This window comes from Quercus suber, unplaced genomic scaffold (assembly GCF_002906115.3).
Source record: "Quercus suber isolate HL8 unplaced genomic scaffold, Cork oak 2.0 scaffold_354, whole genome shotgun sequence".
Lineage (NCBI taxonomy): Eukaryota > Viridiplantae > Streptophyta > Magnoliopsida > Fagales > Fagaceae > Quercus > Quercus suber.
This window is the reverse complement of record NW_027069806.1, coordinates 483,172-495,831: the sequence shown is the minus strand read 5'-3', so window position 1 is coordinate 495,831 and position 12,660 is coordinate 483,172. Positions and strand designations below refer to the sequence as shown.

Below are 12,660 nucleotides of genomic sequence, written 5' to 3'. Positions count from 1 at the left end.
ATTTGAATTACGCTAGAAAAAGGATTTCATTTTGATGTTTTCTTTAACAAAGATAAATTAAACTCCATGAAAGTTTCAACTTAGGATAAAATTGAACAATACAATATGAGAATCAATTTTAATGCAGAGAGGTAAAGGACGTATGATATGTTAGAGTAATTAAAAGGGTAGATACAAATAGATCAACAGAATACCCCAACCATAGTATATAACTCTAGGAATGTATCTATAAGTGTTTTTATAGTGCTCATCACAATATAAGTCCTTACCATAAGTTGACTTAATTAGACCAATGTTAAATCACTATATCTACGACGGATCCATCCATTCATGGATTTTAATCGTAAATTAATGATAAATGTTATGTTGATAATATTTTTACAATATTTTTATAACAAATTTTTAAGTAGCGGATTGTTACAAATTAGTTTTGGTGGAGCAAAAAAATAATTTTAGTAGTAGGTTCAAATTAAAACTAATAACAACTAGCTATCTATAATTTGTTGTAAAAATATTGTGAATGTAGCACTTCTCTATATTAATATAATATATAAATATTGATAATTAGAAAAAAATGTAGAGGACCATGTAAAATCTTTTATTGAGCGCATCAAAAAAAAAAAAAAAAAAAAAACTTTTATTGAGGTCAACATGGAGTTTAAAATTTTAAATAGATATGCTTAATAGATCATTACCAAACTATCCTTTTGGACTACAGAGGCTTAACGGGTCCCATCACTGCAGAATGATTTGCTTTTGTAAATTCCTGTTTACTTGAAAAGAATAAAAGAAACACGTGAATTGTGCATTCTAAAATTTAGGGATATGATACATATTTTTTTTAATAATAATTGAATTATTAGAAATTTTTATTGGTATTGCTCTTGACCCATTAATGACATTACTTTATTATTAACAATAAAAAATTGTTATTTAGAAAATATTTTGTGAAAATTATGTGACTCTAAAGTTTAAAGACTTAGCCCTTGAAAGTTTGAGACTAAGTTGCGTTTGTTTCGGCTAAAAATGGATTCGGAAAAACAATTTATACCATGCCATGTGTTTGGTTGCGCATGGAAAATCGGGTCAAATGAAAAATCATTTCCGTTGATTGTAAAATACCCACCTCACACCCGTATTTTACACTTTCATTTTACCTTCAAACTATTTCCATTGTCCTTAGAAAATTTCTCTCCTTACTCACTTTCATCACTCACGCCAAGCCCAAGCCGAAGGATGGAGAGAGCTATTGCCAGTGAAGCCCAGATCCAGTCCCCAACCCATAGCTCCGCCGGTTTGATCGTACCGCTCAAACCCATTGCTGATCTAATCGCACCGCCTTAGCTTCTCCGTCGTGCTCAAACCCAACTCCGATGAACGTAGCTAAACCCACCTTGATTTCACCACATCCCAGTCCTCGACCCACGGCCTCACCGTCGTGCCTGCAAGCCCCTTTGCCGGTGAAGGTAGTTTCTCATCTACTTCACCTTCGTCCTCTCTCTCACTCATTAGACCCATCCTTCTTCCACCCATGCCGTTGTTGCCTTAATTTTTTTTATTTTTTTTATTTTTGTAAAATAACATTTTTGCTTGGGTTTTGGAGGATTAGTGGTTGGGGTGATTCATGGGTTTCAGTGGTGGTGGGTTGGGGGTGAGTTTAAGCGTTGATGGTGGTGGGTTAGGTGTGAGTTTAAGCATTGGTGGTGGATCGTTGGCTATGGTGGTTTGTGGGTTTCAATGGTGGTGGATTATGGGTTTTGGTAGATGGTTTTGATATTGATTTTGAGATTAATAAGTTTTTATTTTGATTATGATTTTTCAGATTAATTGGTTATGTGGTGGATGATGGTGGCTGGGTTTGGGAGCTGAGAAAATGACTGAGAAAATGTGAAAATTTTGTAGGAAAATAGCATTTTTAGAATATTACCAAACACCGGAAATCGGTTTCTTGACTATTTTTCATTGCAGAACCAAACACACGAATTTCATTTTCCTTATGGGAATTCATTTTCCCCTGCATTCATTTTACACTTGGAATTCGATTTACATAGAACCAAACACAGCCTAATTGGTTTTCTATCCAAAAAACCAAAGAAGAATTAACTAATTAATATTACAAAAATGAAAAACCCAAAAGGCCTTTCTTCTTGTTAGGGCAGAGGTTTTAATCTTGTAGTGTGTTGGGCCACAGACCTAAGGCCCGTTTGGTAATATTATTTTAGTAACGTTGTTTGAGTGTTATGAAAATATGTGTGGGTGAAAAAATGTTGTGAAAATTAGTATTGTGTTGTTTAAACAACGAAAACTATTGTTTAAACACTAACAAACAGACCCCTAATCTAAACTTTTTTGGACCTTCAAAATTTGAACCAAGTTTGTAATTTGGGTAGTTGCACTCTACAACCTTGCATACCAAATTCATTTTCAAAATCCGTAATATGATATAATGATATTTTCTACTTTTTAATATATATATGCAAAAGCGGAAGCTCAAATATCAAGATTAACAGTGAAAATATTATAAATCTTAAAAAGATTTGCACAAGAAATAATAAGAATGAAAAAACCCAAAAGAAAAATACACAAAAATCACATAGAAGAGAAGAAAAAATCTTTAATTATTTGATATATAAAAAATTTGTAAAAAAGAATTCTTAAATTGATGTTAAACCTCAAATTGTTTGAAGCTGGTCCTTGCATGATGCGTTTGAGAATTTTGAATGACAATATATTTCTTTCATTTATGTTAACCTTAAACAATATAAATCTACATTTTCTTTTGTACCTAACCAAGCGCAAAAAAATGGAATACCTTCCATGATTTCACAACTAAAATGCTTATCATACAAACATAGAAAGGTTTGCATCAGTGGTTCTATTTCCTTGCATAGATTCAAAAAGAGTTTGAAACAAGTCAACAACTCCTTATAAATGAGTTTTTTCTTCCACTCTCGCAACTTTGACCAAATGTGCTTTTTAACATAGCTGAAGCTCTCATTTTTTGACTTTCATAACATAAAAACAATATGGTTTTGAAACCCAGACCGTTTAATGAACTGTAAAAATAAAAGGTTCAAAGTTTTTAAAGTTGGATTGAGGTCGAACGGGAATCGAACTGTGATGATGTCATAATTAATTTAATAATTATTTAAAATATAAATAAATATATTAAATTAATAAAAGTAGAAAAATGAAGAAAAAAGTCCAAATAAATATAAAGATCTATTTTTCAAATGTCTTTTTTATATCATAACTTTTATAAGACAAATAAGAAATATTAAATCTTAAGCAAACCTAAATAAATTATTGTTAATGCTCAATATTTTAATATTTTAATTTTTTTTGTGAGAGCTTATGTTTAAATTATATTAAGTTGTGCTCAAGCCCATTTGACTACCCAGCAAATTGTTTTATGCTAAAGCCCATTTAAATATTCAACCATTTATGAAAATTTTAAACCTAAAAAATAAATAAAAGCTAGAAGAGTGACCGTACAAAGCATTAAAAAATTGAAAAAAAAAAAAAAGAAAAAGATAAAATAAAGAGCAAAGCCCAATAAAATTTTAAAAGGAGTGAATGACACATTGACACTTGACGGCATGCATTTATTTAAATTTTAGAAATAAAAAATAGACAACAGCAAGAAGAACGACCGGACAAACCATTTAAAAATGGATTAAACTCAATAAAGTTTAAAAAAGAGTGGTGGACAGCATGTACGTAGTGTGTGACAGAAAGCAAGTTGTCAATCATCTTCAAAGTAGATTAGAAGACTCTAAGGGTTTGTTTGGATACAACTTATTTTGTTAAAAACTGAAAACACTGTAACAAAATAATTTTTGAATAGGTGAATAATACTGTAGGACCCATTTTTAATATTTTTTTGAATAAAGTGAATGTGGGTCCCGTGAACAATGCTGCTATAGTTCGTGAACGTGCTGCTATAGTGCGTGGACAGTGATAATTGTCCCCTAAAGCAAAACGTGTGAAAAAGAAAAAAGAAAAAAGAAGAAGTAGAAAACGTGGACGCGCAATCCAAACATGGCTTAGAGTGCAAAGGAAAAAACACAGGATGAGAGGAAAATGCAAAAAAAACAAACAAAAACAATGTAGAGAAAGATAAAATGCAGAAACGGTAGTCGGAAAAAATGCAGAGAGAGAAGGGGCGAGCGAGACTAAGAAGAAGAATAAGAAGAAATGTTGGTGCGATCTCAAGGTTTGAGGTTGAAGCTTCAACAATGGCTGACCGGTAAGTAAGTAAAAAAAAAAAAAACTTTGAATCAACTGAACCTGCGAAACCCTGATAACCGTCCACGGTTTTTAAATCTAGGTGGTTCAACCACGGTTCACTAAGTTTTACATGTATGTCGGTTTTTGAGGTTAAAAGAAGCAATTTTGGTTGATAATTTTTGGTTAACCCGGTCAGACCGTACAGTCCGATCTAAGTTTCAAAACCATTAAAACAACCAAGATATTTCTCACTGTCTTATGATTGGGACCCAGAGGGCATCTTTTAATTCTTCCTCAAAGATAGGCATTATTTCAATCCAATCCTAAATTATAATGGAATATACCTAACACTTATGAACATTATTTCAATCCAATCCAGGTGGCATCGTTTTATTTAAGCCTTTTCCCTATGTGTATGTATAATGTGTAATGAGTTCATGGTTTAAACTTAAGTGTTGTTAAACTATCAGATTTAATTTGAAACTTTTAAAATTGTAGGATTTATTTTGGAACAATCTTTAAACTATAGATTGAAATTATAATTTATTCAGAAATTATTTAGTAAAAGAAAACGTAAAAAGAAAAGTGACAGACAAAAAGAAAAAGATCAATTTCCCTTTTGCTAATGGAAGACTTGGGGATTGATGGTCTATGTCTGCCCAAATCACTCACATTGGATTGATGGTTTGGGACACAACAAAGAAGACCAATTTGAGCTTCTACGTCACATACATCCCCACCACCACATCACACCACACCCCACACAACCTCCCCGCCCCCCCTCTCCCCCCCCCCCAAAAAAAAAAAAAATCCTTTAAATTGGAAGACTTGGGGATTGCACTTTACATTTAGACGTGTGAGGAAAAGGTAGATACCAATAAATTGGCTGAGCACCCCGACCATAGTATGCAACTCTAAGAGTGCATGGATAAGTGTTTTTGTAATGCTCATCACAATAATATGAGTTAGAATTCATTTCCTTGAAGTAGCATAAACCCCAAGATAATGGTTCCTTGGTAGTCACGTTATATCCACCTGAAAAATATGATCAACCACCTTTTACTTTGCATAAGGGAGTAAAGGATCATTGAATATACATCATATACAACTTTAATTACACAATAACTGATGGGGATCACAATTTGATTTCTTACAACTATTCTAAAACAGGCCCATATGGTATAATGTCGAAAACCATAAAATATTTGAGTATGTATTTCTCATCACTAATTGGTTTTGAAGTGAAATGACACAACTCATAGTTCGATAAATGGTATCAGAGCTAAGGTCATGAGTTTGAGTCACGGGAGTGTTATTGTGAGGGAGGGATTGTTGAGGGAACCACAATTTGACTTTCTACAACTACTCTAAAAACAGGCTCGCATGGTGTGATGTCAAAGGTCATAAAAGATTTGAGTGTATCTTCCTCATCACCAATTGGTTTTGAGGTAAAATGGCACAACTTACGTTCTAACAATAACAATTTATGAACATATGGTGCTCCAAATTCATTTAGTTCCAACTTACAACCCAATCTTTTTTTAAGAAGAAAAGGATCTACTTAAATCACTCTTTGCATGTAGATTCACTTACAACCCTATGCTTTATTCATTTGCTTAAAAAAGTTTACGTTTCAAAAGGTAAATTAAGATTTTAATCACAAATCTCGTCCCAGAGCCTAAACAATATAAATTTTTAACTTTTTCATTAGTTAATCAGTAAAATTTTTAACTTTTTCATTAGTTATTCAAATAGACGTTTAACAAAGCACAAATTATACCCTTCAATAAGAATTCTTAACAAATCAACTAAACTCCAGAAAAGAGTTTTAACATTAAAATTCATTTACAACTTTACTCCCCCCCCCCCCCCCCCCCCCCCGGTGTAAGCTCCCTAGACCCTTTACTCCCTCTTGGAAACCGCCAAAACAGGGCTGGTATAAAGCCAATGTGGACGGGGCTGTATGTAAGGAGAAGGGCTGCTGTGGTATGGGTGTAGTGATTAGAAATGCAGAGGGACAGCTGATGGGGGCGATGAGTAAAAGGCTGGCGCTTCCCCTTAAAGCCTTGGAAACAGAAGCTATGGCAATGCAGGTGGGGATCCAATTTGCGTGGGACCTGGGTTTGATGGATGTTGTGTTTGAAAGCGACTCCTCGACAGTAATTTGAGCCCTCTTAAGCGCTACTCCCCCACCTTGGTCGATTCAAAAGGTTATTGAAGGAACCAAGCAGAGTCTCAAGTGCTTCAATACTTGGTCTGCAGTCCATGTTCGCCGAAGTGGGAATGTGGCTGCCCATCTCATGGCAAAAAATGCCATTACAGTGTTAGATAGTATTGTATGGGTTGAGGATATCCCACCTGTTATAGCTATGCAGGTCTCAAAAGATGTATCAAGCTTGAATGCTATTTAGTTTAATGAAAATCTTCCAGAACTTCTAATAATTAAAAAAAAAAAAAAAAACGACTTGACCATGAAACTTTTCTACTTTGGAGCGTCAAACGAGGGACAACAAGAAGAACACAACAACTGCTTAGTGTTATTTTTTTTAAATTTTAAAATCTAAAAACTAAGAGATTTGGTCTTTGGTCGAAAGTTCTTTAGTGATCGATAATTCAATATTTAATTGTGTTTTAATAATCCAATATTAATTTTCTGACAAGTTCCCTAAATTTTTCGACACATTTTTAGTTTTTCTATTTTTTCTATTTATATTTTAACATACGGTTTTGCTATATTTCAGGTATATATATCAATATCGTTTTTGTCATATTTTACTTAAAAAATAATATATTGCAAATATAAGTTTGAACTTTGAAGTATGAACTATATTTTAAGATATTGGATTTGTTTTTAATTAACAATAAAAACATTGATATCTAGATTGCTGCCTATGTTTTAATTTTTAATTTATATAAATTTGATAGTTACAATTTACAATAGGAAGGGGGTGGTTAATGACGATGGATTTATATGGGGCAACCCAAAACTTAACTGATATGAATAATGAGGGTAGGTTGGATGAATATATTTAATATTTTCTGGTTATATGGGATAATAAAAATACTCAATAATTAAAAGGATAGATAAAAACTTTGTAAAAAGCACATTCTACTTTATGCTTATCAAAAATAATTCTGTTTCAATTATTTATCCAATAGGTATTGTGGGGGGTGAAAAGCCCAACCTAATATATTGGGCCTAAGGCCCTATTTGAGGACTACTGTTTGTCTGAAGAGATGAAAGTACTTGAGAAGAAGCCCATATAAAAGAAACATATCTGGAGATGAGCATGGGGCATAGTCTGAGGAGATATTCAATTGTCCGAAGATGCCATTATCCTCGGATTCAAAGAAGCTTGGTCAAACAGACATCTGGGAAGTTCAAGTGATCCTCCTGACAAGTCTAATGATAGAGATGAACCTTAGGCGCGCATGGGGATGATGGGAATAGAAAAATATCTAGAAGACAAACTTCAACCACCACATTAAATGCACTGCATCTACTTTTTTAGCCGCATTAATGTGGAGAAGACCCCTGAACAGTATAATCTCAGCTACCACCATTCACACAAGGCTAAAGGAGATACATGATGAGACATGCACTCAAGTGTGCGTTTAGATGATGAACAAGTGGACGATGAAAATGAAGGGAGAGGGTGCTATATAAGGAGGGGAGGCCTCTGGTAAAAAAGGGGGGAGAAAAAAAGAAAGAGAAAAGTAGAAAACATCTTTACTGTAGCTCTAAGAATTGTAACCAACGTTCATTCAATAAAACTCCTCTTCGGACGTTCATGTTTGCATCTGTCCGAGCACGATTGCATGTTAATTTACTCACAAACACCACAATTCATTACTGTTTGATTCATTACTAGCCCAGCTCTTTCACCCACTCTCTACAAATTCATTGTTCAGGGTTCACTGGGCTCATAATCTGAACCTTTTGGGCTTGGGCCACAAAAATTGACCCTACAGGTACGTTATATATGAGAAGAAAAGATTTAAATGGTTCACTAACATGGTTGTTGCAAAAGTAAGATTCTAGTTTTATGGAAATCATTAGTAATAATGATATTATTATTATTTGAAAATAATTAGAAATATATACATTAATATACTATTAATATGCTGATGGCCATGCAACTCAAAATACTCCATCCTAAACCTTCAAGCACTTTTTGCATTGCAAGTTGTCATCCTTCAACAACAAGATGCAGTAAGTAATAATGATGTGTTCAAGAATCATCAACTTAGATGATAAAATCTTATTTGATAGAAAATAAAAATGATAATCTAAAATATATCAGATTTATATCAGCATATATAAATAAGTTTTTAATTATAAAACTGTATAAAATAATAAATCAACATATTTTGAATTTTAAAAAAAAAGATTTCAATTAAATATATTGAAGCATTAATCACTAAATCAACATACATGTTTCTTATTTATTGAATTTTTATAGGACTTACTTTGTATCATTAGAGCTACATATTAATCTTGGAGAAGTGATAACTGATAAGGATCACACGGAATAAAATGCCACTAGAATCATCCAAAAACGTTTTTGTAAGCATTGGCAAAATATTTAGTCTCTCAACCACGCATTGGTGTTTGGCCTCACACGCTCACATGCGTAGCCTACGTATATACATCCCAGCCAACATATAATTACATCCACTGCCACATGTCACGACCAAGCTCTGTCACGTAAGAATATTATCACATTAGCTGATCATGTCATCCTACCACATCAGCCCTATGCCGCATGGCCCACATCACCGAGCCCCATCAACATTGACATGTCATCATCATAGGCCATGTCAACACACATGTTAAGATTTTGTGCCATGCCAGTAGCGATGATTATTGCACTGTTGTTGAATGTTGATTGGCACCCTAGATTGTTAAAATTTTCTAGCAAGTAATCGTTTCCAATTAGGGAACTTTCAATTCCAACTTGATTTTCACGTTAGTTCTAGATTTGAGGTCAGTTTCACATTTGAATGTCTCAAATGACCCAATTAAGAGATACTTCATTGCTGATTACATTACATCCTTCAACTTCATGAGGAACCTGCATTAGCATCTCTGCTCTAGAATATTATCCATAACCACATTTATTGCCACGATAGTTGATCTAGAAGCTTTGATCAAACAAGAACTTCTTCAAATTGCATCAACCAAACTTGTTGTAATTTTGTAATTGTGTACTAATAGTTGTAGACTCTACTTCTCTCTCTCTCTCTCTCTCTCTCTCTCCATGTAAACTTAAAATTCTTTATGTTGTTAAACATTCAACAACTATTTTAACTTCCAAATCTAGAACTATCATGGATTTTACATTGATATAAAACATAATAAAATTGTCATGAGACTTACCTAGTGATAGGCCTAAAACGTATTGACCCATTATGATTAAATTAATTGATTAATTAGCCAAGTTATTAATTAATCAAATTAACATGCAAAGCGCATGGTAGCACAAACAAATCACCAATTAATCTAAGTGCAGTAGAAAATAAATTTGACACGGTGATTTGTTTATGGGAAAAACCTACATGGCAAAAACCCTACCGGGTGATTTTAAGATCACCACTCTCGAAATTTCACTATTATCACAACAAGCAGTTACAAGTAAAAGAATCCCAATACCTTATACCAACTTACAATTGAACCCTTACCCTAATACCCAATTGGACTTGTTTTGTAATGACAATTTCTCCTTTTGATGCACGACTCCCAAGTACGTGACTAACCAATTGCGTGGATCCCAGTACGCGACTTCATTCACCAACTAGAGAAGTTTGTTGGCTGCAAAGTTCTTCAGTTCATCCGCACGATGAAGATCAAGAAGATGCTTGGTCACAAAACCCTATGGTGCACATACACAACAACTTCTTTAGAAGAGATAAACTAGGGCAAAATTTTGTCTCTAGTCACAATTTGCTTGAACAAAATTTTGCTTAATACTTGTGCAACTTATGAACTCTTTAACGGCCCTTAAAATAATCATTTTATATGTCTAGGGTTAGGAGAAAAGAAGGCCCAAAGACACATTCACGGATTCCAAGAAAGCAATCAGAATTTCTATTTCTTTCTTAAACCTTGATAGATAGCAGGTGTCGAGCAGGTGTCGAGCATACGGGCTTGAATCAGCTTCTTAAACGTTGACACATGCTAGCTGTCGAGCTTTAATAAACTTGCACTTCTCAGCTTGTTTTTTGAACAGACTTGATGACTTCAACACTTGATCTTGAAACACAGTTTCTTGAAGTATTAAAAACACCTAGATCTACTCAATTACAAGTAAAATGCGTTTTGTCAAATGATTAGCCAATTACATAAATGTTCTTAACAAGTGAAACACATATGTCCTAACACCTAGATCAATTGATGCAATTCTCTTGAGATCTAGTGAATAATAATAATTCTCTGTAGAATTTGTTTCTCTCTCTTCACCCTTTTTGTTGTATACGCTCAATTAAGTCAAATTCAATCTACGATGGGAAAAACTGAATACCTTAATAGGTAGAGAGAGAACTAGTTTCTTAGTTTACTTTAATCTCCACTTCACCATCAAATTTGGAGTCATGTTAAGAAACCACTTCTCTAATTGACCAATCAGATAAGACACTAACGGATATGTCTTTATATCCTGTTAAACTTCTATCTTATCACATGTGCCTTATCATGTGGGCCACCAGATTAAATTAATAAATTAATTTAGTCTTACATTCTCCCGCTTCGCCCATATGATAACTCAATACAAAGGTTTAATAAAGGATACATTAGTTGCAAAATAATACATATCCAATTTTCTTTAATTTGGTCATCATAATACTACAATTAAACAACCTACTAATGCGAGTCATGGCAGTTCCATATCAATTATGTGACATAGTTCCTTCCATGTACTACAACACTAGCAACTTGTTTAACATAGTCTATAAATGAGAAGTGAATATAAAAGGTCTACAATAATGTTTCATTTTCAAAGACTATTCTCATTATCATTCATTCATTATCATACATGTATATACATAACATAAAACGAGAATAACCAAAAACACATTTAACGATATCTCCAAGTGTCAAATAACATAAATGACATAAAACAATTCATCACATTAATATAACACTAGTCATGTGTTATGTTCAAGATCCATTCTATTGACATGTTCCTTAAATGTCTTTGGATGTAACCCCTTTTTTCAATGGGTTTGCAATCATAAGTTGTGTGCTTATGTGCTCTACTAACACTCGTAGTTTTTTAATCTCTTCCTTAATAGCAAAATATTTCAATTTCATATGTTTTGAACTATTAGAATACTTGTCATTCTTAGAGAAAAAAAGTTGCAGAATTATCACAATAAATTATTAACTCAAAGCACGCCACAAATTTAGCTTCCATAGTAGATGTAGCAATGATAGTTTTGAACTTTTCCATGATATTGCTGCTTCATCAAACATGAAGAAATATCCAAAAATCGACTTTCTACTATCAGTGCATCTAGCAAAATCTAAATCTAAATAGCCAGTCACCTTTAGACTATCGGATCTCCTAAATGTGAGAATGTAATCCTTCATCAAACATGAAGAAATATCCAAAAATCAACTTTCTACTATCAGCGCATCTAGCAAAATCTAAATCTAAATAGCCAGTCACCTTTAGACTATCGGATCTCCTAAATTTGAGAATGTAATCCTTCATGCCTTGCAAGTACCTCATCACTTTCTTTGTAGCTTTCCAATGATCCATTACAGGATGGCTTTGGCATCTACCTAACATACCAACTACAAAACTAATGTCAGGCCTAGTGCAAGTTTGCGCATACATTAAACTTCTTCCTGCATAAGCATAAGGAATTCCTTTCATCTGTTTAAGTTCCAAATCATTTTGTGGGCATTGCATAAGGCTAAATTTGTCCCCTTTCTGAATAGGAGCAACTTGAATAGAACATTTGTCCATATTGAATCTCTCTAGAATTATTTCAATATATGCTTTCTGAGACAACCCTAAAAATCCACGTAAGCTATTCCGGAATATTTCAATTCCTATCACATAATTTACCTCACCCATATCTTTCATTTCAAAGTTCTTAGAGAGAAACTTCTTGGTTTCATGCAATAAACCAAGATCACTACTAGTAAGCAAAATATTGTCAACATATAAAATCAAACATATAAACTTACTCCCACTCACCTTTAGATAAATACACTAATCAACAGTTTTTTACTTAAATCCAAAGGAAGTAATGGTATCATTAAAATTAAGGTACCATTGTCGATAAGTTTATTTGAGTCCATATATTGACTTCTTAAGTGTGTAAGCTAAATGTTCCTTTCCTTTAATGGAGAAACCTTCAGATTGAACCATAAAGACTTCTTCCTCTAAAGTCCCATTTAAGAAAGCTGTTTTCACATCCATT

At 33.3% G+C, this 12,660-nt stretch overlaps 1 protein-coding gene across 1 annotated transcript; it reads right to left on the bottom strand.

The window, feature by feature from the left end:
• Positions 1–11,792: 11,792 nt before the first annotated feature.
• On the bottom strand, positions 11,793–12,311 carry LOC136061810 (secreted RxLR effector protein 161-like). Its single transcript, XM_065760122.1, has one exon. The coding sequence runs from the start codon at positions 12,309–12,311 to the stop codon at positions 11,793–11,795; it is 519 nt and encodes a 172-aa protein (XP_065616194.1).
• Positions 12,312–12,660: the final 349 nt, after the last annotated feature.